Below are 26,156 nucleotides of genomic sequence, written 5' to 3' on the forward strand. Positions count from 1 at the left end.
ACCAATAATGGTGAACAGCCACGAATAGTCTTAAATAGCACCCAATAATGGTGAATAGCAACTAATACTCTTACATAGCTACCAATAATGGTGAATAGCCACGAATAGTCTTAAATAGCACCCAATAATGGTGAATAGCAACTAATACTCTTACATAGCTACCAATAATGGTGAATAGCCACTAATACTCTTACATAGCTACCAATAATGGTGAATAGCAACTAATACTCTTACATAGCTACCAATAATGGTGAACAGCCACTAATACTCTTACATAGCTACCAATAATGGTGCATAGCCACTAATACTCTTACATAGCTACCAATAATGGTGCATAGCCACTAATACTCTTACATAGCTACCAATAATGGTGCACAGCCACTAATACTCTGACATAGCTACGAATAATGGTGAATAGCCACTAATACTCTTACATAGCCACCAATAATGGTGAATATCCACGAATACTCTTACATAGCTACCAATAATGGTGAATCGCCACTAGTACTCTTACATAGCTACAAATAATGGTGAATAGCCACTAATACTCTTACATAGCCACCAATAATGGTGCATAGCCACGAATACTCTTACATAGCTACAAATAATGCTGAATAGCCACTAATACTCTTACATAGCTACCAATAATGGTGCATAGCCACTAATACTCTTCCATAGCCACCAATAATGGTTGGTGAATAGCCACTAATGCTCTTACATAGCTACCAATAATGGTGAATAGCCACTAATAGTCTTACATAGCACCCAATAATGGTGAATAGCAACTAATACTCTTACATAGCTACCAATAATGGTGAATAGCCACTAATACTCTTACATAGCTACCAATAATGGTGAATAGCAACTAATACTCTTACATAGCTACCAATAATGGTGCATAGCCACTAATACTCTTACATAGCTACCAATAATGGTGCATAGCCACTAATACTCTTACATAGCTACCAATAATGGTGCATAGCCACTAATACTCTTACATAGCTACGAATAATGGTGCATACCCACTAATACTCTTACATAGCTACGAATAATGGTGAATAGCCACTAATACTCTTACATAGCTACCATTAATGGTGCATAGCCACTAATACTCTTACATAGCTACCAATAATGGTGCATAGCCACTAATACTCTTACATAGCTACGAATAATGGTGAATAGCTACTAATACTCTTACATAGCTACCAATAATGGTGCATAGCCACTAATACTCTTACATAGCTACGAATAATGGTGAATAGCCACTAATACTCTTACATAGCTACCAATAATGGTGAATAGCCACTAATACTCTTACATAGCTACCAATAATGGTGAATAGCAACTAATACTCTTACATAGCTACCAATAATGGTGCATAGCCACTAATACTCTTACATAGCTACCAATAATGGTGCATAGCCACTAATACTCTTACATAGCCACCAATAATGGTGAATAGCCACTAATGCTCTTACATAGCTACCAATAATGGTGCATAGCCACTAATACTCTTACATAGCTACCAATAATGGTGAATAGCAATTAATACTCTTACATAGCCACCAATAATGGTGAATAGCCACTAATGCTCTTACATAGCTACCAATAATGGTGAATAGCCACTAATGCTCTTACATAGCCACCAATAATTGTGAATAGCCACTAATACTCTTACATAGCTACGAATAATGGTGAATAGCCACTAATACTCTTACATAGCTACCATTAATGGTGAATAGCCACTAATACTCTTACATAGCTACCAATAATGGTGAATAGCAACTATACTCTTACATAGCTACCAATAATGGTGCATAGCCACTAATACTCTTACATAGCTACCAATAATGGTGAATAGCAACTAATACTCTTACATAGCCACCAATAATGGTGAATAGCCACTAATACTCTTACATAGCTACCAATAATGGTGCATAGCCACTAATACTCTTACATAGCTACCAATAATGGTGAATAGCAACTAATACTCTTACATAGCCACCAATAATGGTGAATAGCCACTAATACTCTTACATAGCTACCAATAATGGTGCATAGCCACTAATACTCTTACATAGCTACCAATAATGGTGAATAGCAACTAATACTCTTACATAGCCACCAATAATGGTGAATAGCCACTAATGCTCTTACATAGCCACCAATAATGGTGAATAGCCACTAATACTCTTACATAGCAACCAATAATGGTGAATAGCCACTAATACTCTTACATAGCTACCAATAATGGTGAATAGCCACTAATACTCTTACATAGCACCCAATAATGGTGAATAGCCACTAATGCTCTTACATAGCTAGGAGTAATGGTGAATAGCCACTAATGCTCTTACATAGCTACCAATAATGGTGAATAGCAACTATACTCTTACATAGCTACCAATAATGGTGCATAGCCACTAATACTCTTACATAGCTACCAATAATGGTGAATAGCAACTAATACTCTTACATAGCCACCAATAATGGTGAATAGCCACTAATACTCTTACATAGCTACCAATAATGGTGCATAGCCACTAATACTCTTCCATAGCTACCAATAATGGTGAATAGCAACTAATACTCTTACATAGCCACCAATAATGGTGAATAGCCACTAATACTCTTACATAGCCACCAATAATGGTGAATAGCCACTAATACTCTTACATAGCTACCAATAATGGTGAATAGCAACTAATACTCTTACATAGCCACCAATAATGGTGAATAGCCACTAATGCTCTTACATAGCTACCAATAATGGTGAATAGCCACTAATGAATGCTCTTACATCGCCACCAATAATGGTGAATAGCCACTAATACTCTTACATAGCAACCAATAATGGTGAATAGCCACTAATACTCTTACATAGCTACCAATAATGGTGAATAGCCACTAATACTCTTACATAGCACCCAATAATGGTGAATAGCCACTAATGCTCTTACATAGCTAGGAGTAATGGTGAATAGCCACTAATGCTCTTACATAGCTACCAATAATGGTGAATAGCCTCTAATACTCTTACATAGCACCCAATAATGGTGAATAGCAACTAATACTCTTACATAGCAACCAATAATGGTGAATCGCTACTAATGCTCTTACATAGCTACCAATAATGGTGACTAGCCACTAATACTCTTACATAGCACCCAATAATGGTGAATAGCCACTAATACTCTTACATAGCACCCAATAATGGTGAATAGCAACTAATACTCTTACATAGCTACCAATAATGGTGAATAGCCACTAATGCACTTACATAGCTACCAATAATGGTGAATAGCCACTAATACTCTTACATAGCACCCAATAATGGTGAATAGCAACTAATACTCTTACATAGCCACCAGTAATGGTGAATACCCACTAATGCTCTTACATAGCTACCAATAATGGTGAATACCCACTAATGCTCTTACATAGCGACCAATAATGGTGAATAGCAACTTATACTCTTACATAGCCACCAATAATGGTGAATACCCACTAATGCTCTTACATAGCTACCAATAATGGTGAATAGCCACTAATGCTCTTACATAGCTACCAATAATGGTGAATAGCCACTAATGCTCTTACATAGCCACTAATAATGGTGAATAGCCACTAATACTCTTACATAGCAACCAATAATGGTGAATAGCCACTAATACTCTTACATAGCTACCAATAATGGTGAATAGCCACTAATACTCTTACATAGCCACCAATAATGGTGAATAGCCACTAATGCCCTTACATAGCTACCAATAATGGTGAATAGCCACTAATGCTCTTACATAGCCACCAATAATGGTGAATAGCCACTAATACTCTTACATAGCAACCAATAATGGTGAATAGCCACTAATACTCTTACATAGCTACCAGTAATGGTGAATAGCCACTAATACTCTTACGTAGCACCCAATAATGGTGAATAGCCACTAATGCTCTAACTTAGCTAGGAATAATGGTGAGTAGCCACTAATGCTCTTACATAGCTACCAATAATGGTGAATAGCCTCTAATACTCTTACATAGCACCCAATAATGGTGAATAGCAACCAATAATGGTGAATAGCTACTAATGCTCTTACATAGCTACCAATAATGGTGACTAGCCACTAATACTCATACATAGCACCCAATAATGGTGAATAGCTACTAATACTCTTACATAGCACCCAATAATGGTGAATAGCAACTAATACTCTTACATAGCTACCAATAATGGTGAATAGCCACTAATGCACTTACATAGCTACCAATAATGGTGAATAGCCACTAATACTCTTACATCGCACCCAATAATGGTGAATAGCAACTAATACTCTTACATAGCTACCAATAATGGTGAATAGCCACTAATGCACTTACATAGCGACCAATAATGGTGAATAGCCACTAATACTCTGACATAGCACCCAATAATGGTGAATAGCAACTAATACTCTTACATAGCTATGAATAATGGTGAATAGCCACTAATACTGTTATGTAGCTACAAATAATGGTGAACAGCCACTAATACTCTTACATAGCTACAAATAATGGTGAATAGCTACGAATACTCTTACATAGCTACCAATAATGGTGAGTAGCAACTAATACTCTTACATAGCTACCAATAATGGTGAATAGCCACTAATGCTCTTACATAGCTACAAATAATGGTGAATAGCCACTAATACTCTTACATAGCTACCAATAATGGTGAATAGCAACTAATACTCTTACATAGCAACCAATAATGGTGAATAGCAACTAATACTCTAACATAGCTACCAATAATGGTGAATAGCAACTAATACTCTTACATAGCTACCAATAATGGTGAATAGCCACTAATGCACTTACATAGCTACCAATAATGGTGAATATCCACTAATACTGTTACATAGCTACAAATAATGGTGAATAGCAACTAATACTCTTACATAGCTACCAATAATGGTGAATAGCCACTAATAGTCTTACATAGCACCCAATAATGGTGAATAGCAACTAATACTCTTACATAGCTAACAATAATGGTGAATAGCCACTAATACTCTTACATAGCTACCAATAATGGTGAATAGCAACTAATACTCTTACATAGCCACCAATAATGGTGCATAGCCACTAATACTCTTACATAGCCACCAATAATGGTGCATAGCCACTAATACTCTGACATAGCTACGAATAATGGTGAATAGCCACTAATACTCTTACATAGCTACCAATAATGGTGCATAGCCACTAATACTCTTACATCGCTACCAATAATGGTGCATAGCCACTAATACTCTTACATAGCTACGAATAATGGTGCATAGCCACTAATACTCTTACATAGCTACGAATAATGGTGAATAGCCACTAATACTCTTACATAGCGACCAATAATGGTGAATAGCCACTAATACTCTTACATAGCTACCAATAATGGTGCATAGCCACTAATACTCTGACATAGCTTCGAATAATGGTGCATAGCCACTAATACTCTTACATAGCTACGAATAATGGTGAATAGCCACTAATACTCTTACATAGCTACCAATAATGGTGAATAGCAACTAATACTCTTACATAGCAACCAATAATGGTGCATAGCCACTAATACTCTTACATAGCTACCAATAATGGTGCATAGCCACTAATACTCTTACATAGCCAACAATAATGGTGAATAGCCATTAATGCTCTTACATAGCTACGATTAATGGTGAATAGCCACTAATACTCTTACATAGCTACCAATAATGGTGAATAGCCACTAATACTCTTACATAGCTACCAATAATGGTGCATAGCCACTAATACCCTTACATAGCGACCAATAATGGTGAATAGCAACTAATACTCTTACATAGCCACCAATAATGGTGAATACCCACTAATGCTCTTACATAGCTACCAATAATGGTGAATACCCACTAATGCTCTTACATAGCTACCAATAATGGTGAATAGCCACTAATGCTCTTACATAGCTACCAATAATGGTGAATAGCCACTAATGCTCTTACATAGCCACCAATAATGGTGAATAGCCACTAATACTCTTACATAGCAACCAATAATGGTGAATAGCCACTAATACTCTTACATAGCTACCAATAATGGTGAATAGCCACTAATACTCTTACATAGCACCCAATAATGGTGAATAGCCACTAATGCTCTTACATAGCTAGGAATAATGGTGAATAGCCACTAATGCTCTTACATAGCTACCAATAATGGTGAATAGCTACTAATGCTCTTACATAGCTACCAATAATGGTGACTAGCCACTAATACTCTTACATAGCACCCAATAATGGTGAATAGCGACTAATTCTCTTACATAGCACCCAATAATGGTGAATAGCAACTAATACTCTTACATAGCTACCAATAATGGTGAATAGCCACTAATGCACTTACATAGCTACCAATAATGGTGAATAGCCACTAATACTCTGACATAGCACCCAATAATGGTGAATAGCAACTAATACTCTTACATAGCTACAAATAATGGTGAATAGCCACTAATGCACTTACATAGCTACCAATAATGGTGAATAGCCACTAATACTCTGACATAGCACCCAATAATGGTGAATAGCAACTAATACTCTTACATAGCTACCAATAATGGTGAATAGCCACTAATACTCTTAAATAGCTATGAATAATGGTGAATAGCCACTAATACTGTTACATAGCTACAAATAATGGTGAACAGCCACTTATACTCTTACATAGCTACAAATAATGGTGAATAGCTACGAATACTCTTACATAGCTACCAATAATGGTGAGTAGCAACTAATACTCTTACATAGCTACCAATAATGGTGAATAGCCACTAATGCTCTTACATAGCTACAAATAATGGTGAATAGCCACTAATACTCTTACATAGCTACCAATAATGGTGAATAGCAACTAATACTCTTACATAGCTACCAATAATGGTGAATAGCAACTAATACTCTTACATAGCAACCAATAATGGTGAATAGCCAACTAATACTCTTACATAGCTACCAATAATGGTGAATAGCCACTAACACTTGCATAGCTACCAATAATGGTGAATAGCCACTAATACTCCAACATAGCTACCAATAATTGTGAATAGCAACTAATACTCTTACATAGCAACCAATAATGGTGAATAGCCACTAATACTCTAACATAGCCACCAATAATGGTGAATAGCCACTAATACTCTTACATAGCGACCAATAATGGTGAATAGCAACTAATACTCTTACATGGCGACCAATAATGGTGAATAGCAACTAATACTCTTACATAGCAACCAATAATGGTGAATAGCCAGTAATACTCTTACATAGCGACCAATAATGGTGAATAGCAACTAATACTCTTACATAGCAACCAATAATGGTGAATAGCCACTAACACTCTAACATAGCTACCAATAATGGTGAATAGCAACTAATGCCCTTACATAGCAACAAATAATGGTGAATAGCAACTAACACTCTCACATAGCTACCAATAATGGTTGGTGAATAGCCACTAATGCTCTTACATAGCTACCAATAATGGTGAATAGCCACTAATACTCTTACATAGCTACAAATAATGGTGAATAGCAACTAACACTCTTACATAGCTACCAATAATGGTTGGTGAATAGCCACTAATGCTCTTACATAGCTACCAATAATGGTTGGTGAATAGCCACTAATGCTCTTACATAGCTACCAATAATGGTTGGTGAATAGCCACTAATGCTCTTACATAGCGACCAATAATGGTGAATAGCCACTAATACTCTTACATAGCACCCAATAATGGTGAATAGCAACTAATACTCTGACATAGCTACCAATAATGGTGAATACCCACTAATGCTCTTACATAGCTACCAATAATAGTGAATAGCAACTAATACTCTTACATAGCTACCAATAATGGTGAATAGCCACTAATGCACTTACATAGCTACGAATAATGGTGAATAGCCACTAATACTCTTACATAGCTACCAATAATGGTGAATACCCACTAATGCTCTTACATAGCTACCAATAATGGTGAATAGCAACTAATACTCTTACATAGCTACCAATAATGGTGAATAGCCACTAATGCACTTACATAGCTACCAATAATGGTGAATAGCAACTAATACTCTTACATAGCTACCAATAATGGTGAATAGCCACTAATACTGTTACATAGCTACAAATAATGGTGAACAGCCACTAATACTCTTACATAGCTACAAATAATGGTGAATAGCTACGAATACTCTTACATAGCTACCAATAATGGTGAATAGCAACTAATACTCTTACATAGCTACCAATAATGGTGAATAGCCACTAATGCTCTTACATAGCTACAAATAATGGTGAATAGCCACTAATACTCTTACATAGCTACCAATAATGGTGAATAGCCACTAGTACTCTTACATAGCTACCAATAACGGTGAATAGCCACGAGTACTCTTACATAGCTACCAATAATGGTGAATAGCCACTAATACTCTTACATAGCGACCAATAATGGTGAATAGCCACTAATGCTCTTACATAGCTACAAATAATGGTGAATAGCAACTAACTCTCTCACATAGCTTCCAATAATGGTTGGTGAATAGCCACTAATGCTCTTACATATCTACCAATAATGGTGAATAGCAACTAATACTCTTACATAGCTACCAGTAATGGTGAATAGCCACTAATACTCTTACATAGCTACCAATAATGGTGAATAACAACTAATACTCTTACATAGCTACCAATAATGGTGAATAGCTACCACTAATGGTGAATAGCCAACTAATACTCTTACATAGCTACCAATAATGGTGAATAGCCACTAACACTCTTGCATAGCTACCAATAATGGTGAATAGCCACTAATACTCCAACATAGCTACAAATAATGGTGAATAGCCACTAATACTCTTACATAGCGACCAATAATGGTGAATAGCCACTAATACTCTTACATAGCTACCAATAATGGTGAATAGCCACTAATACTCTTACATAGCTACAAATAATGGTGAATGGCCACTAATACACTTACATAGCTACAAATAATGGTGAATAGCCACTAATACTCTTACATAGCTACCAATAATTGTGAATAGCCACTAATACTCTTACATAGCCACCAATAATGGTGAATATCAACGAATACACTTACATAGCTACCAATAATGGTGAATATCCACGAATACTCTTACATAGCTACCAATAATGGTGAATATCAACAAATACTCTTACATAGCTACCAATAATGGTGAATATCCATGAATAATCTTACATAGCTACCAATAATTGTGAATAGCCACTAATACTCTTACATAGCGACCAATAATGGTGAATAGCCACTAACACTCTTGCATAGCTACCAATAATGGTGAATAGCCACTAATACTCCAACATAGCTACCAATAATTGTGAATAGCCACTAATACTCTTACATAGCAACCAATAATGGTGAATAGCCACTAATACTCTTACATAGCAACCAATAATGGTGAATAGCCACTAACACTCTTGCATAGCTACCAATAATGGTGAATAGCCACTAATACTCCAACATAGCTACCAATAATTGTGAATAGCCACTAATGCTCTTACATAGCGACCAATAATGGTGAATAGCCACTAATACTCCAACATAGCGACCAATAATTGTGAATAGCCACTAATGCTCTTGCATAGCTACAAATAATGGTGAATAGCCACTAATACTCTTACATAGCAACCAATAATGGTGAATAGCCACTAACACTCTTGCATAGCTACCAATAATGGTGAATAGCCACTAATACTCCAACATAGCTACCAATAATTGTGAATAGCCACTAATGCCCTTACATAGCGACCAATAATGGTGAATAGCAACTAATACTCTTACATAGCTACCAATAATGGTGAATAGCCACTAATACTCCAACATCGCTACCAATAATTGTGAATAGCCACTAACACTCTTGCATAGCTACCAATAATGGTGAATAGCCACGAATACTCTTGCATAGCTACCAATAATGGTGAATAGCCACTAATACTCCAACATAGCTACCAATAATTGTGAATAGCCACTAATGCTCTTACATAGCTACAAATAATGGTGAATAGCCACTAATACTCTTACATAGCGACCAATAATGGTGAATAGCCACTAATACTCCAACATAGCTACCAATAATTGTGAATAGCCACTAACACTCTTGCATAGCTACCTACCAATAATGGTGAATAGCCACTAATACCCCAACATAGCTACAAATAATGGTGAATAGCCACTAATACTCTTACATAGCGACCAATAATGGTGAATAGCAACTAATACTCTTACGTAGCAAGCAATAATGGTGAATAGCCACTAATGCTCTTACATAGCTACAAATAATGGTGAATAGCCACTAATACTCTTACATAGCAACCAATAATGGTGAATAGCCACTAATGCTCTAACATAGCTAGCAATAATGGTGAATAGCCACTAATGCTCTTACATAGCGACCAATAATGGTGAATAGCAACTAACGCTCTTACATAGCTACCAGTAATGGTGAATACCCACTAATGCTCTTACATAGCTACCAATAATGGTGAATAGCAACTAACACTCTTACATAGCTACCAATAATGGTTGTTGAATAGCCACTAATGCTCTTACATAGCTACAAATAATGGTGAATAGCAACTAACACTCTTACATAGCTACCAATAATGGTGAATAGCCACTAATACTCTAACATAGCTACCAATAATGGTGAATAGCCACTAACACTCTTACATAGCTACCAATAATGGTGAATAGCCACTAATACTCTAACATAGCGACCAATAATGGTGAATAGCCACTAACACTCTTACATAGCTACCAATAATGGTGAATAGCTACCACTAATGGTGAATAGCCAACTAATACTCTTACATAGCTACCAATAATGGTGAATAGCCACTAACACTCTTACATAGCTACCAATAATGGTGAATAGCCACGAATGCTCTTACATAGCTACCAATAATGGTGAATAGTTACTCATACTCTTACATAGCTACCAATAATGGTGAATAGCCACTAATACTCTTACAAAGCTACCAATAATGGTGAATAGCCACTAATACTCTTACATAGCCACCAATAATGGTGACTAGCCACTAATACTCTTACATAGCCACCAATAATGGTGACTAGCCACTAATACTCTTACATAGCTACCAATAATGGTGAATAGTTACTAATACTCTTACGTAGCTACCAATAATGGTGAATAGCCACTAATACTCTTACAAAGCTACCAATAATGGTGACTAGCCACTAATACTCTTACAAAGCTACCAATAATGGTGACTAGCCACTAATACTCTTACATAGCAACCAATAATGGTGAATAGCCACTAATACTCTTACATAGCTACCAATAATGGTGAATAGCCACTAATACTCTTACATAGCTACCAATAATGGTGAATATCAAGGAATACTCTTACATAGCTCCCAATAATGGTGAATATCAACGAATACTCTTACATAGCCACCAATAATGCTGAATATCCACGAATACTCTTACATAGCTACCAATAATGGCGAATCGCTACTAATAATGGTGACCAGCCACTAATACTCTTACATAGCTACCAATAATGGTGACTAGCCACTAATACTCTTACATAGCTACCAATAATGGTGAATATCAACGAATACTCTTACATAGCTACCAATAATGGTGAATAGCCACTAATACTCTTACATAGCTACCAATAATGCTGAATATCCACGAATACTCTTACATAGCTACCAATAATGGCGAATAGCTACTAATACTCTTACAAAGCTACCAAAAATGGTGACTAGCCACTAATACTCTTACATAGCCACCAATAATGGTGAATAGCTACTAATAATGGTGAATAGCCAACTGATACTCTTACATAGCTACCAATAATGGTGAATAGTCACTCATACTCTTACATAGCCACCAATAATGGTGAATAGCTACTAATAATGGTGAATAGCCAACTGATACTCTTACATAGCTACCAATAATGGTGAATAGTCACTAATACTCTTACATAGCTACCAATAATGGTGAATAGCCAACTGATACTCTTACAAAGCTACCAATAATGGTGACTAGCCACTAATACTCTTACATAGCCACCAATAATGGTGAATAGCTACTAATAATGGTGAATAGCCAACTGATACTCTTACATAGCTACCAATAATGGTGAATAGTCACTAATACTCTTACATAGCTACCAATAATGGTGAATAGCCACTAATATTCTTACATAGCTGCAAATACTTGTGAATATCCACTAATACTCTTACATAGCTACCAATAATGGTGAATAGCCACTAATACTCTTACATAGCTACCAATAATGGTGAATAGCCACTCATACTCTTACATAGCAACCAATAATGGTGAATAGTCACTAATACTCTTACATAGTTACCAATAATGGTGAATAGCCACTAATACTCTTACATAGCTACCAATAATGGTGAATAGTCACTAATACTCTTACATAGCTACCAATAATGGTGAATAGCAACTAATACTCTTACATAGCAACCAATAATGGTGAATAGTCACTAATACTCTTACATAGCTACCAATAATGGTGAATAGCCACTAATATTCTTACATAGCTGCAAATACTGGTGAATATCCACTAATACTCTTACATAACTACCAATAATGGTGAATAGCCACTAATACTCTTACATAGCTTCCAATAATGGTGAATAGCCACTAATACTCTTACATAGCCACCAATAATGGTGAATAGCCACTAATACTCTTACATAGCTGCCAATAATGGTGAATAGCCACTAATACTCTTACATAGCCACCAATAATGGTGAATAGCCACTAATACTCTTACATAGCTACCAATAATGGTGAATATCCACTAATACTCTTACATAGCTACCAATAATGGTGAATAGCCACTAATACTCTTACATAGCTACCAATAATGGTGAATAGCCACTAATACTCTTACATAGCTACCAATAATGGTGAATATCCACTAATACTCTTACATAGCTGCCAATAATGGTGAATAGCCACTAATACTCTTACATAGCTGCCAATAATGGTGAATATCCACTAATACTCTTACATAGCTACCAATAATGGTGAATAGCCACTAATACTCTTACATAGCTGCCAATAATGGTGAATATCCACTAATACTCTTACATAGCTACCAATAATGGTGAATAGCCACTAATACTCTTACATAGCTACCAATAATGGTGAATAGCCACTAATACTCTTACATAGCTGCCAATAATGGTGAATATCCACTAATACTCTTACATAGCTGCCAATAATGGTGAATAGCCACTAATACTCTTACATAGCTACCAATAATGGTGAATATCCACTAATACTCTTACATAGCTACCAATAATGGTGAATAGCCACTAATACTCTTACATAGCTGCCAATAATGGTGAATATCCACTAATACTCTTACATAGCTGCCAATAATGGTGAATAGCCACTAATACTCTTACATAGCTACCAATAATGGTGAATAGCCACTAATACTCTTACATAGCTGCCAATAATGGTGAATATCCACTAATACTCTTACATAGCTACCAATAATGGTGAATAGCCACTAATACTCTTACATAGCTGCCAATAATGGTGAATATCCACTAATACTCTTACATAGCTACCAATAATGGTGAATAGCCACTAATACTCTTACATAGCTACCAATAATGGTGAATAGCCACTCATACTCTTACATAGCTACCAATAATGGTGAATAGCCATTAATACTCTTACATAGCTACCAATAATGGTGAATAGTCACTAATACTCTGACATAGCTACCAATAATGGTGAATAGCCACTAATATTCTTACATAGCTACCAATAATGGTGAATAGCCACTAATACTCTTACATAGCTACCAATAATGGTGAATAGCCACTAATACTCTTACATAGCTACCAATAATGGTGAATAGCCACTAATACTCTTACATAGCTGCAAATACTGGTGAATATCCACTAATACTCTTACATAGCTTCCAATAATGGTGAATAGCCACTAATACTCTTACATAGCTACCAATAATGGTGAATAGCCACTAATACTCTTACATAGCTACCAATAATGGTGAATAGCCACTAATACTCTTACATAGCCACCAATAATGGTGAATAGCCACTAATACTCTTACATAGCTACCAATAATGGTGAATAGCCACTAAGACTCTTACATAGCCACCAATAATGGTGAATAGCCACTAATACTCTAACATAGCTTCCAATAATGGTGAATAGCCACTAATACTCTTACATAGCTACCAATAATGGTGAATAGCCACTAATACTCTTACATAGCTACCAATAATGGTGAATAGCCACTAATACTCTTACATAGCCACCAATAATGGTGAATAGCCACTAATACTCTTACATAGCTACCAATAATGGTGAATAGCTACTAATACTCTTACATAGCTACCAATAATGGTGAATAGCCACTAATACTCTTACATAGCTTCCAATAATGGTGAATAGCTACTAATACTCTTACATAGCTTCCAATAATGGCTGTGACAAAGAAAAGCAGATGAATGGGTAACAATTGAAATTGTAAACTGATTGAACAAAAATGTTTTTGTTTGTTTTGAATAACAGGAGGGACCTTCAATGAGCTTCAATGCAGCCAAGACTCTCAGCAGTTTCTGCATTTGGCAGCAAGCCCAGAACAACCATGATGACAACCACCATGACCATTACGACACTGCCATTCTCATTACACGGTGGGCCTGGAAATTTATGACTATCAAATTACATGGCATGGTCTGAGGTCATCACACTGAGGATTCTTGGCAGAAAGAAACTAAAACCAGCTGGAAGGTTCTTTAAAAGTTAATCATGGTTTTATTAAAATACAGTATGGCTAAAAATAATTGGCCATCTTTAACTGATAAGTCCTGTCGATACATTTTATTAACATACATAAGATCAACTAATACCTTTATACATCAAATATCCATGATTTTATTCCGGCCTGAGTTTTCGTCTTTAGTGCTCCCATCCAAATCCCAGACTCAAATCCCATTCACCGCCTTTAATTGTCTATTGTTTATTATTGTCCTTGTAGTTAATGTTGTAGTACGTACACTATACATCCTTGCTTTCCATTACAAGCACCTATTGTTTGGGAATAATTTTTTGGACTGTTGTGTTCGACGAAAGGCTAATTGTTACAAAAGATATAATGTGGGGAAGTTTTATTCTTACGTTATTGTCAACCAGCTGAAGTACCCGGCGTTGCCCGGGGAAATTAAATGAAATATGTACCGTCGGGCCCTGCTATACGCGGGGGATACGTTCCTGGGAAATGCCGTGAATTGCGAAACTGCGAAGGTGGGGGGGGGGGGGGGCATTGTTTCAATGGAAAAGGGGGGGGGGGGTTGGTTCCCAAATCGTGAAAATCCGCGAAAAGCGAGGAACAAACTGCAAATGGCAGGGCAAAATCCCCAAATATTGAGGCGAATCGTGAGAATGTCGATGATAAATCTGCGAAGGTTTATGAAAGTCCCGGAAAGGGTGAGACAAAACCTGCGAATGTTGGCAATAATCCACGAATGTCGATGAAAATCTGTGAATGCATGCCGTGCCATTGTTTCAATGGGGGAAAAGGGAGACAGCTAATTGCACTAATATATAATGTGGAGTGTTTTCATTCTGTACAGTAACTCGCAGGGTTATGCAGCTGGTGGAATATCCCGCGAAACATTGTTTAGCGTCTGTTGGGATATCCCGCTAAACATTGTTGACCTGTGAACGGCGGAGGGATATCATGTGAAGTTATTCACGGTGTGAATGATGTGATATCCCATGAAAGTCATGAAAATGCGAAACACACGGCAGCGAATGCAGGAGCAGGTCATGCTTGCGGCTCGTAGATGTTTTTTGCGTATGTCCAGCCGCTTTATGCATGGATGGTGAAAGATGGATTTCATAAATGTGTCAAGCTCGCGGCTTGTGAAAAATTTATTTTGCCACCCCGAAAAACCGCGAATTTGTGGGACATGGTTGCAAATAGGAAAAAAACCACGAATTTGCAGGACACTTTTCCGCGAATAGAGAAACAGGTCGCATTTTATCAACCGCGAATACAAGGAACCCGCGAATAGGGGAACTGCGAATAGCGGGGTCTGACTGTATTTAAATATTTCCAGCATGACAATCACAAACCATATCACTCAATCACTCAGGGAAAAACACAGGCAGTGTACAAGCAACATACTCACTCGAGGCCTGAATATGGAGGTCTTATAATAAACCTGTGTAAAGCAATCTTTCTCATAACAGGCACACGTGTAAACACTATAATGATTAAATTTGTGTTGTTGACACCAAATCACTATATACAACCTCAACATATGATCTTCACAAAACGTATTACTCGATTGTTCCTGGGAAAAAAAGTGCAGGCAGTGTATAAGGACAAGACACGATTGAGGCCTGAAGGCCAATTATCTGGTTATATCTGTGGTCAATTTTTTATCCAAACAAGCCCTTGACCTTCCTTTGGATGAAAGAGGAGGCCATGCAAAGTTTGGATGCACTGGTTCCTGCAGGGTCTGAATGCATAAACAAACAAACAGACAAGAAATATGTCGTGCATAGCACGATACTTGCGAAAGCCGTAAAATAAGATGTTAACATTTAGCTTATGTTGACCTCAAAAATAATCGGTGGTTGAATTGAGTGACCAGATATGCAAGTCCTCTTCAAATTTCAAGTCAATCGGATGAAAATTGAGGATTTTCGAAATTTAGCAAAGTTGGTGACCTTTGACCTTTGTTGACCTTTTGACCCCAAAAACAATTGGCTTCTTGCTTTTGACCAACTCTACCATTTGGTGAGGTTTCGTGAAGATTGGATGAAAATTGTGACCTGTAGGCCGGTGACAAACAAACAGATAAACAGACAGACAGATAGACAGAACCACAAACGCAACCGACCAATATATTTGAAAAATCTTTGATTTTGCAAGTAACAAGAAGAGGTCATGTGGAGCACGATACTTGCCAAATCCGCCTCCCACCCCAAGAAAAAAAAATTCCATTGTTACAGCAAATTGCCCATTTCATCAAGATTAAAATTGACAATCTTGATTAAAGCTCGGGTCAATAGGAAGAAAAGTGACGATTTTTCAGATGAAAAATGATGATTTTGTAAGGTTGACCTTGAGTTGACCTTTGACCTTTTGACCTCAAAATTGTTAGTTTCCCTATTTAGTGACTCAATGTGCAAATGCTGTTAAATTTTCAAGTCAATCGGATGAAAATTGAGGATTTTAGAAATTTGGCCTATGTTGACCTTTTGGCCTATGTTGACCTCAAATATACTTGGTGGTTGAATTCAGTGACCAGATATGCAAGTCCTCTTCAAATTTCAAGTCAATCAGATGAAAATTGAGGATTTTAGAAATTTGGCAAAGTTGGTGACCTTTGGCCTATGTTGACCTTTTGACCCCAAAAATAATAGGCTTCTCAATTGGGACGACCTATACAACTTGGTGAAGTTTCGTGATGATTGGTTTAGAATTGTGACCTGTAGGCCGGTGACAAACAGACAAACAAGAAGACGTCATGCGGAGCACGATACTTGCAAAATCCTCCCCCCACCTCCCCCCCTCCTAAGAAAAAAAATTGCATTGATACAGCAAATTGTCCATTTCATCAAGATTAAAATTGACAATCTTGATCAAAGCTCGGGTCAACAGGAATAAAAGTGACGATTTTTCAGATGAAAAATGATGATTTTGGAAGGTTGACCTTGAGTTGACCTTTTGACCTCAAAAATAGTTAGTTTCCCTATTTAGTGACTCAATGTGCAAGTGCTGTTCAATTTTCAATTCAATCGGATGAAAATTGAGGATTTTTGAAACTTGGCCTATGTTGACCTCAAAAATACTCGGTGGTTGAATTCAGTGACCAGATATGCAAGTCCTCTTCAAATTTCAGGTCAATCGGATGAAAATTGAGGATTTTAGAAATTTAGCAAAGTTGGTGACCTTTGGCCTATGTTGACCTTTTGACCTTTTGACCCCCAAAACAATAGGCTTCTTGCTTTTGACCAACTCTACCATTTGGTGAATAGTCCTGAAGATCGGTTGAAAATTCTGACCTCTAGGCCGGTGACAAACTGTAGGCCGGTCAAGGTCACTCAAGGTCAAAGGTCAAGGTGCCAAATGCAATGTCGTATGTGACTTCCTATATGTCAGTAACAGTAAGTGTATGCATATCTCTTGTACTTTTAGAGTTATAGTGGTTTGAAATATATTTTAAATGAAAACTCGACCCCCCTGATTTCACGTTTTGGGTGACCTTTTTTTTTTTCTTTTTTTTTTTTGTATACAAGATCGAGGCTCGTGAAAGAGCTAAAAGGCGCGTGAAAGACCGCGTGAAAGACCTTGAGCTTGACCTTGGGCCTAGAGAGTTAAAAATTGGGCATAGTCTATTCCAGGGCAAGGCAAATATGTGTGTAAAGTTTGGCGATGCTATGTGCAACGATGTAGATGTAGTACTGCGCACAAACAGACAAACAGACAAACGCAACTGACCAATATACTTGAAAAATCTTAGATTTCCGCAATTAACAAACTTTCTTCTTTATATATTTGATGGGACAACGATATTGACGTCCTCTCCGTAGAATACTGTACTGGACAGTACTACTACTGCTCTCTGTCTTGCATAGGCCTTGGGAGAAAGATAATGGGCAGCCTCCAATTTTAGACTTTTGTCCAACGTGAGCCATTACCTCTCATCCATGTGTGCGGATCGCATGTCAATTTATGGGACGTTTTCATGTTTGGTCATTTAGTATCCCTAACTTAAGGTTGATCTGTGAAAAAAATTTAAAAAAGCTAATTTCAACTGATTTGGGTAGGTATGGGTATGGACAACTACCAAAAAAAAGTAAGGAGGGATAGGGGTTGGGGAAACATTTTTATTAGAGGTCAAAGGTCATTGACCTCTGCGTAAATCATATAAAATTGTATTTCAGCAACAAAATATGGTATATAGATGATCTTGGTGTCAAAATGCACAGGATTACGAAAGAAGATGACATAGAATAATGACTGACCCATGGAACCAATTACTGACCTCCGAAAATGAGGTCAAAGGTCAAAAATAGACGTCTTATCACCAAAATATCATATCAAATATCATATTGGTAACAGTAACAGAATTATACCAAGATACAAACTAAATATGAAATGGATTCTTCACCACCAAAATACGAGGTTAATGGTCAAAATAAGCAGGGGGGGGGGGGGGGTAAAGTTCATTAGTGTCAAATAGTTTGTGTATGTAAAGTATATGTGAATTTATAATCAACAATTTGCAGAATACTACTCACAACTTCGAACTTACAGTATCTATCGGCAACAACAAATTAATAATACTCGGTCTGTTTCCTCTTCATCGCTACCAATTTCCTCTTCTGCATCTATGCTATCTGTTCCATTGTCGCAATGCCCACAGCACACTCCACATGCAGATACACACGACATGCGAGCTTTCATGCAGCTGCATCTCATTGTTTGACATTGCCTCTCCCCTTCCTTGCAGTTGCAACAAATTACTTTCAGAAGGTTGTCTGGCGCGATACCAACAGATAGCATTTTTGGTCTGAGTTTTCTGTTGGAATCTAACTCCCATCCTCTTCCTTTGGGATCAAGAATAGAGGTGTCAAGATGCTTCCATACCACAACTTGAAGATGGACACGAAGGGAATGTTGAGCTGTTGCATCTTCCGTTGGTGGTAGGCGGTCAGGATCGATTTTGCCCTTGGCTGCTTGCTTCTTGAACTTCATGTAGCGAGACTTTTCTAGGGGAGTATCCCCACAGCCATATGTGATCTGCATGGCTTTTAATCCAGCTGTTCGAATTATGGAGTCGGTTGAAGTGGGACTTGTGAATGCAGTAATGACACTGGCGTGTCATTTGTCATTTGTCAATGACACTGTCATCATGTCAAAACGAATTTTCTTCAAAATGAATTGTTTAAATGTGTGTAGGACTGCGTTTATTTCAAAATGACTCGCTTATAAGCCTTGATCAACTGTTGAATGCCTCTTTTGAAATGTGAATATTTGAATGTATTTCACATTGTGACATACTTTACTATTCCGCAGTACCCCATATTACAAGGAACTTAACAAATATGTACATGTATGTATATTGTATTAATATACTTACATTGCATTGTCCTGGAACATTGTACATGGAACAGTAGCATTTATTATGACAGACAGCCTCTTCCGCTACAAGATCTGCCATTCCTTCCAAGCGTCCTTTCACAGCCATTCCAAGACTATCTTTTCTTTCACTTGCGATTCTCAGAAGTGATTTCTTTAGCGTCATAGTTGATGCTCGATGTATGGTCTGCTGTCTATCAGGATGTCTTTCATCAAAATGGATGTCCTCATTGCATATGAAACATCTTTCACTGTACGGAAATCGAGTAGAACCCTGGCCTGAAAACATTACATGAAAACATGGACAAAGTTAGTTGCCATCCCATGTAAATCACCATACTAACTTCAAACATTCAAAATTCAAACAAAATAACATAAAACAGGTATGGGATTGGAATCTTAATGAAATTTACATGAATCAAGTAAAGAATTACTTTATCTTACCATCAACTTTGTCATCATTTACTGCTTGAGACACCTTTTGTCGCTTTGGTCTTGGCGCATGCTCTTGCTCCTCAACATCTGGCTCCTTTTGCATGAAAAGGGTTCGGCATCTACGATGGACTGTCATAGGAGTGTTGCTACTCCATTTTTGTTCCAATCGCTCCAATAATGAAGAGTTGTTGATAAGTCTACACTGCTCTATTAGATTCTCATATCCCTTTCTGTACAACCTCTGTAGCTTTCCTGCTTCTGAAAAGTCCTCACTACATATTTCACATATATCCATCCTGGTAATTTTGTTATTTTACAGTATTGTTCCAAAGGCCTCGGGGAACATTTGGGACATCTCACTGCACTGGGGTAGTCAAGGTACATGTAGGCTAGCTAGGTTTTCTCAGTAATCACTCCTGAAACAAAGACAAAACAAAGACTTCATTCATGCAATATATAGTGTTTTAGTCTAGGGTCAATGACATTTGATCCCAAGAAAGGTAATTTCCCCCTCCCCCTCTGCTCTTGGAATAAATAATAACCCCCATATCCACCACGTAAGTTGAAATTAACCTCTTCGGTTTTTTTTTTGCTCATTTTTATATAATATGGTAATTTTCCTGTTATAAATATGACATTTTAGTGATAAAACAGCTTTTTTGACCTTTGACCTCATTTTCAGAGGTCAGGATTTGGTCCCAAGGGTCAATAATTATCTTATGTCATCTTCTTTCGTAATCCTATGCATTTTGACACCAAGATCATCTATATACCATATTTTGTTGCTGAAATACAATTTTATATGATTTAGGCAGAGGTCAATGACCTTTGACCTCTAATAAAAAGGTTTCCCCAACCCCTATCCCTCCTTACTTTTTTTTGGAAGTTGTCCATACCCATACCCACCAAAATCAGTTGAAACTAGCTTCTTTTAAATTTTTTCACAGATTGGCTAATATATGGCTAATTTAGGGTTACTAATTGGAGGGAAATGTCATGATGATGGTTTGTTTCACCAAGTGTTATCTCAGAATTCTGCCTTTTTTATTTTTTTGCCTCATCAAATTTGTTCTTGCACATGGGTGTTTCACGTCTGGGATAAATGTTAAATTATTGCTTATTGCCTTTGCTTTTGTTATATTTTGCTGTCTTATTTATTTTCTTTTTCTTTCTTTGTATTTGTTTGCATAAGATTAGCCAATTGTAATATAGCGCCAACGGCCAAATTCAAAACACTCGTCTTATCTGAGGGCTGCTTCGCAACAGTCAACTACTGCTACTACTTCTTTAATGTTCAAAATGAATTCCATATGGTTGTTGGGTCAGCTGGAGAAAGTTGTTGTCCCCCCCCCCCCCCCCCCCCCCAAGTCTTTCACGAACTGGTTGGTCAGGCTGGATTTTCGACTGGAGCTGATTTGGGCAGGAATTTGGAATTTATTCAGAATGCTGGTGGTAACTCATCTAGGTTTCACCAAATACACCATGGGATCTTTTTTTTGTTGTTATTTTTTCTGGGTTTTTTTTGGACACAAGATCAAGGCTCCGTGTAAGAGCTAACATCAATCACAAAAAAAAACCGACACAAAACATACAATAAAGGGAGCAAGAGACGAGATGGGGAGAGAGAGCGAAGCACACAAGTACAACAGCAGAGAACAGGGACAATGGAAGATCTGTGGGAGGGGAAGGGATTGTGGGGGGAGGAGGCATGGGAAAGCGGGGATGGAGAAGGTATAAAACACATGGACACTGCTAGGACTTCCAGGAAAGAAAGAAATCGGTATTTTAAAAAAAAAGTGGATTTGGGGTGAATTAACGGGGGTAGAAGAGATCAAGGTTTTGGATGGGGAAAGATAAGAGATGGTGAACAGCTGTTTTAAAGACCTGGAGGGAGGAGTGGGATTGAAGAGAGTGAGGGAGTTTGTTCCAGAGGTGGGAGAAAAGGGGAATGGAGGAGTGAAGGTGAGCAGAGAGTCTTGATTTTGGCAGTTTAACCATAAGAGGGTTGCTGGCAGATCTTGTGCGACCTGTAGGAATATTTGGGGGACAAAGCACAGAGAGAGCTGGGGGGGGGGGGCAAGGCCGGAGATAAGTCGGTAGAAGACAGAAAGACCACCAACCTGCCTGCGGTGAGTGAGTGAAAGGCCCTCGGAGTTAGCTTCATCGCAGGAGATTCCAATGATTCTGAAAGCTTTGGTTTCAACAGCGTGAAGGCGAGCTAGGTGTGAGGCAGGAGCACCAGCCCAGAGGGGAGAACAGTATTCCATTGAGCTGCAGATGAAAGCCTTGTATGTGGTGAGGAGCTCAGGTGTGCCAAGGAAGGACTTCGCACGACGGAGGATGCCCAGTCGGCATCTAATTTAATTTCCACCATTTAATTCCCATTTAATTTCCACTAGCTAATGCTGACACACTGGACACCCAGCTTAATGACCATCTGAGGGATCCGACACTGTGATGCAACATCCTGCCTGTGAAGTATTAATCCAACAGTTTAAAGTTGAGACAGGAATCAAACCCACACTAGATAGCTTAAAGTTAAGTGTGCTACTTCTGCCCCATCCTGTCATATTCAGGGTCAGAAGCAGTACTATCCATTGTAATATCAACTTGTCGAGGATTCATTTTAAGCAAAGAAACGCTCATGACATGTGAGTGCCCTGACGACCCCACCAGGTATACATATTATTGACAGACTTTGCTTATATTCAAGTTCCTTTAACAATTCATATCATTGTATTTCCATCTTACTTCCTCAGTATAAGCTTATTTGATCATACAGAGGAGTGAAGCTGTTGGAACAAGCATTTTATTATTATTATTATTATTTTTTTGTATACAAGATCGAGGCTCGTGAAAGAGCTAACATTAATCACCAAAAAGTCAAACCGGTACAAACCGACACATAAAACACAAAATAAGGGGAGCGGTTGACAAGATGGGGAGAGAGGGGGAAGGACACAAACACAACATTTCAGAGCAGGGACATCGAGAGAACTGTGGGAGGGAGAGGGCTTGGGGGGAGGTGGGAGAGGTATAAAACATATGAACCCTGCAAGGACTTCCAGGAAAGAAGTTGGAATTTCAAAAAAAGTGTATCTGGGGTGAATTAGCGGGGGTAGAAAAGATCAAGGTTTTGGATGGGGGAAGATAAGAGATGGTGGTGAACAGCTGTTTTAAAGACCTGGAGGATGGAGTGGGATTGAAGGGAGTGGGGGAGTTTGATCCAGAGGCGGGAGAAAAGAGGAGTGAAGGTGAGCAGAGAGCCGAGATTTCGGCAGTTTAACCATAAGAGGGTTGCAGGCAGATCTTGTGCGACCTGTAGGAATATTTGGGGCACAGAGCACAGAGAGAGCTGGGGGGAGCAAGGCCGGAGAGGAGTCGGTAGAAAACAGAAAGACGACCAACCTGCCTGCGGTGAGTGAGTGAAAGGCCCTCGGAGTTAGCTTCATCGCAAGAGATTCCAATGATTCTGAAAGCTTTGGCTTCAACAGCGTGAAGACGAGCTACGTCTGAGGCAGGAGCACCGGCCCAGAGGGGAGACTAGTATTCCATTGAGCTGCGGATGAAAGCCTTTCATGTGGTGAGGAGCTCAGGTGTGCCAAGGAAGGACTCCACACGACGGAGGATGCCCAGTCGGCGACTGACTTTGGAGGCCAGATTGGAAATGTGGTTTTCCCAAGAAAGATCATGGCAGATAGTGAGACCCAAAAGCTTGAGCGACAGAACTTCTTGGAGAGGATTGTTGAGAAAGTAGATAGGAGGGTTTTCCAGCCGGTCCTTTCGGAGAGACATAGTAAGAGTGTGGGATTTGTCAGGATTGAAAGACATGTTCCACTTGTTTGCCCAGTCTGTGATTTTGTCCAGTTCTGTAGAGAGTGAGGAGGCTGCAGACTGCCGATCTGAGGGATGAGGAATGGAGCGGCAGAGAGTGAGTCATCAGCAAAGAGATTGAAGATATTTGAGGTTACTGAGAACAGATTGAGGGGAGTTGTCAATATAGATGAAAACCAATTTGGCTTTACGAAGGTAAGGTTGACAATAGACGCAATTTTTATGGTGAGGCAGATTCAATAGAAGTACTTAGCAAGGAAGAAGAAGTTATATGATGTGGTTGTAGATCTTGAGAAGGGATACAATAGAGCATACCAAGGGTGGTTGTGGAATGGGCACTTAGGAGACGGGGAGTAACAGGATTTGGTGAGGTGTAGTTATGTCAATTTATAAGAGGCCAAGAACATCAGTAAGAACTAGTGGAGGATGTACAGAGTCATTTGAAGTGAACGCAGGTTTACGTCAGGGATCAGTGTTGAGCCTGGCCTTGCTTTTTGTACTGGTTCTACAAGAGCTTACAAAAGGGGCGAGGATAGGCATCCCATGGGAACTATGATATGCAGATGACCTCGTCTAGACAGAAAAAACAAAATTATAATTAGCAAGGGAGATGTTTCATGTTTGGAAGGAAGCAATGGAGTGTAAGTGATTGATGGTGAGTCTAGATAAGATATAAATGATGGTTGTTGGTGAAGAAGGAGAAAGGAAGGAGAGTGGGAAATTACCCTGTGAGTAGGGTCACATTATAGTCAATGTGTGTCTTGCAAAAGGCGGTGGGTGTCATTGGAACGGCAGTCGAGTGAATGGAAGTTTGGGAATAGTGGCTCTGCGGCAGTTTCTGATATAAAACGTTCATGGGTGGAAATCATGCAAGATGCAGAGAACATGGGGGTAGTGGATATAGGATGTGTGGGATTTGAAGTTAAGCTGGAAAAGGTTGAGTTTTTGTTGCTTGGTAGATATGCTAGATGCAGGTGGTGGAGCTGAGTTAGGTAGGAGAAATAGGATCAGGGTAGCATGAAATATTTGGAGAGAGTTAAATGGTATTTCAACACATAAAGATATCCCAAGTGAAGTACAAAGTGGAGTTTATTTAGCCAGTATTAGACCCGTCTTGATGTACGGTCGGTATCAAGACATGGGGATTGAGGGTAGAAGATGAGAGAAGAACAGAGATGACAGAGCTAACGATGATGAGATGGATGTGAATGTGTGGGGTAACACGAAAATAATAAGCAGAGTATGTGGACATAAGAAAGAGGTTCAAAGCTGATAGCAATGAGGAAGAGTTGGGAAAGAGAAGACTAAGGTAGTTTGAGTGTGTGGTGTGAAAGAGAGAAGATGAGTTTGTCAAGAATGTTACTAGTAATTAGTAGTTGAGGGGAAAACACCAAGAGGTAGACTGGAAATGATCTGGAAGGATGCGATCAGTAGAGACATGCAGTTGTTGGGGTTAATGGAGGAGGATGCATTTGACAGGACTAAGCGATGAGGGACCATCAGCTGACCAACCTCCTAATAGGGAAAAATAGTGGTTAAACGAGTCATAATAGTCATAGTAGTCATAGTAGTTCCTCAATAGAACTTGCTTGCTGTTTTGCTGAACCCATGTTCAAAGAC

General features: G+C 38.3%; 1 protein-coding gene across 1 annotated transcript in view; it reads left to right on the forward strand.

Moving 5' to 3' along the window:
- The window catches only part of LOC137424913 (A disintegrin and metalloproteinase with thrombospondin motifs 9), a 218,665-nt gene that overhangs the window by 36,729 nt on the left and 155,780 nt on the right, over positions 1–26,156 (forward strand). Inside the window, exon 6 of the mRNA XM_078776082.1 lies at positions 14,678–14,802. Within this exon, the coding sequence (XP_078632208.1) occupies positions 14,678–14,802 (125 nt within the window). The remainder of the gene's footprint in view (positions 1–14,677; positions 14,803–26,156) is intronic.

Source organism: Myxine glutinosa, chromosome 4, assembly GCF_964187855.1.
Source record: "Myxine glutinosa chromosome 4, kmMyxGlut1.1, whole genome shotgun sequence".
Classification (NCBI taxonomy): Eukaryota; Metazoa; Chordata; class Myxini; order Myxiniformes; family Myxinidae; genus Myxine; species Myxine glutinosa.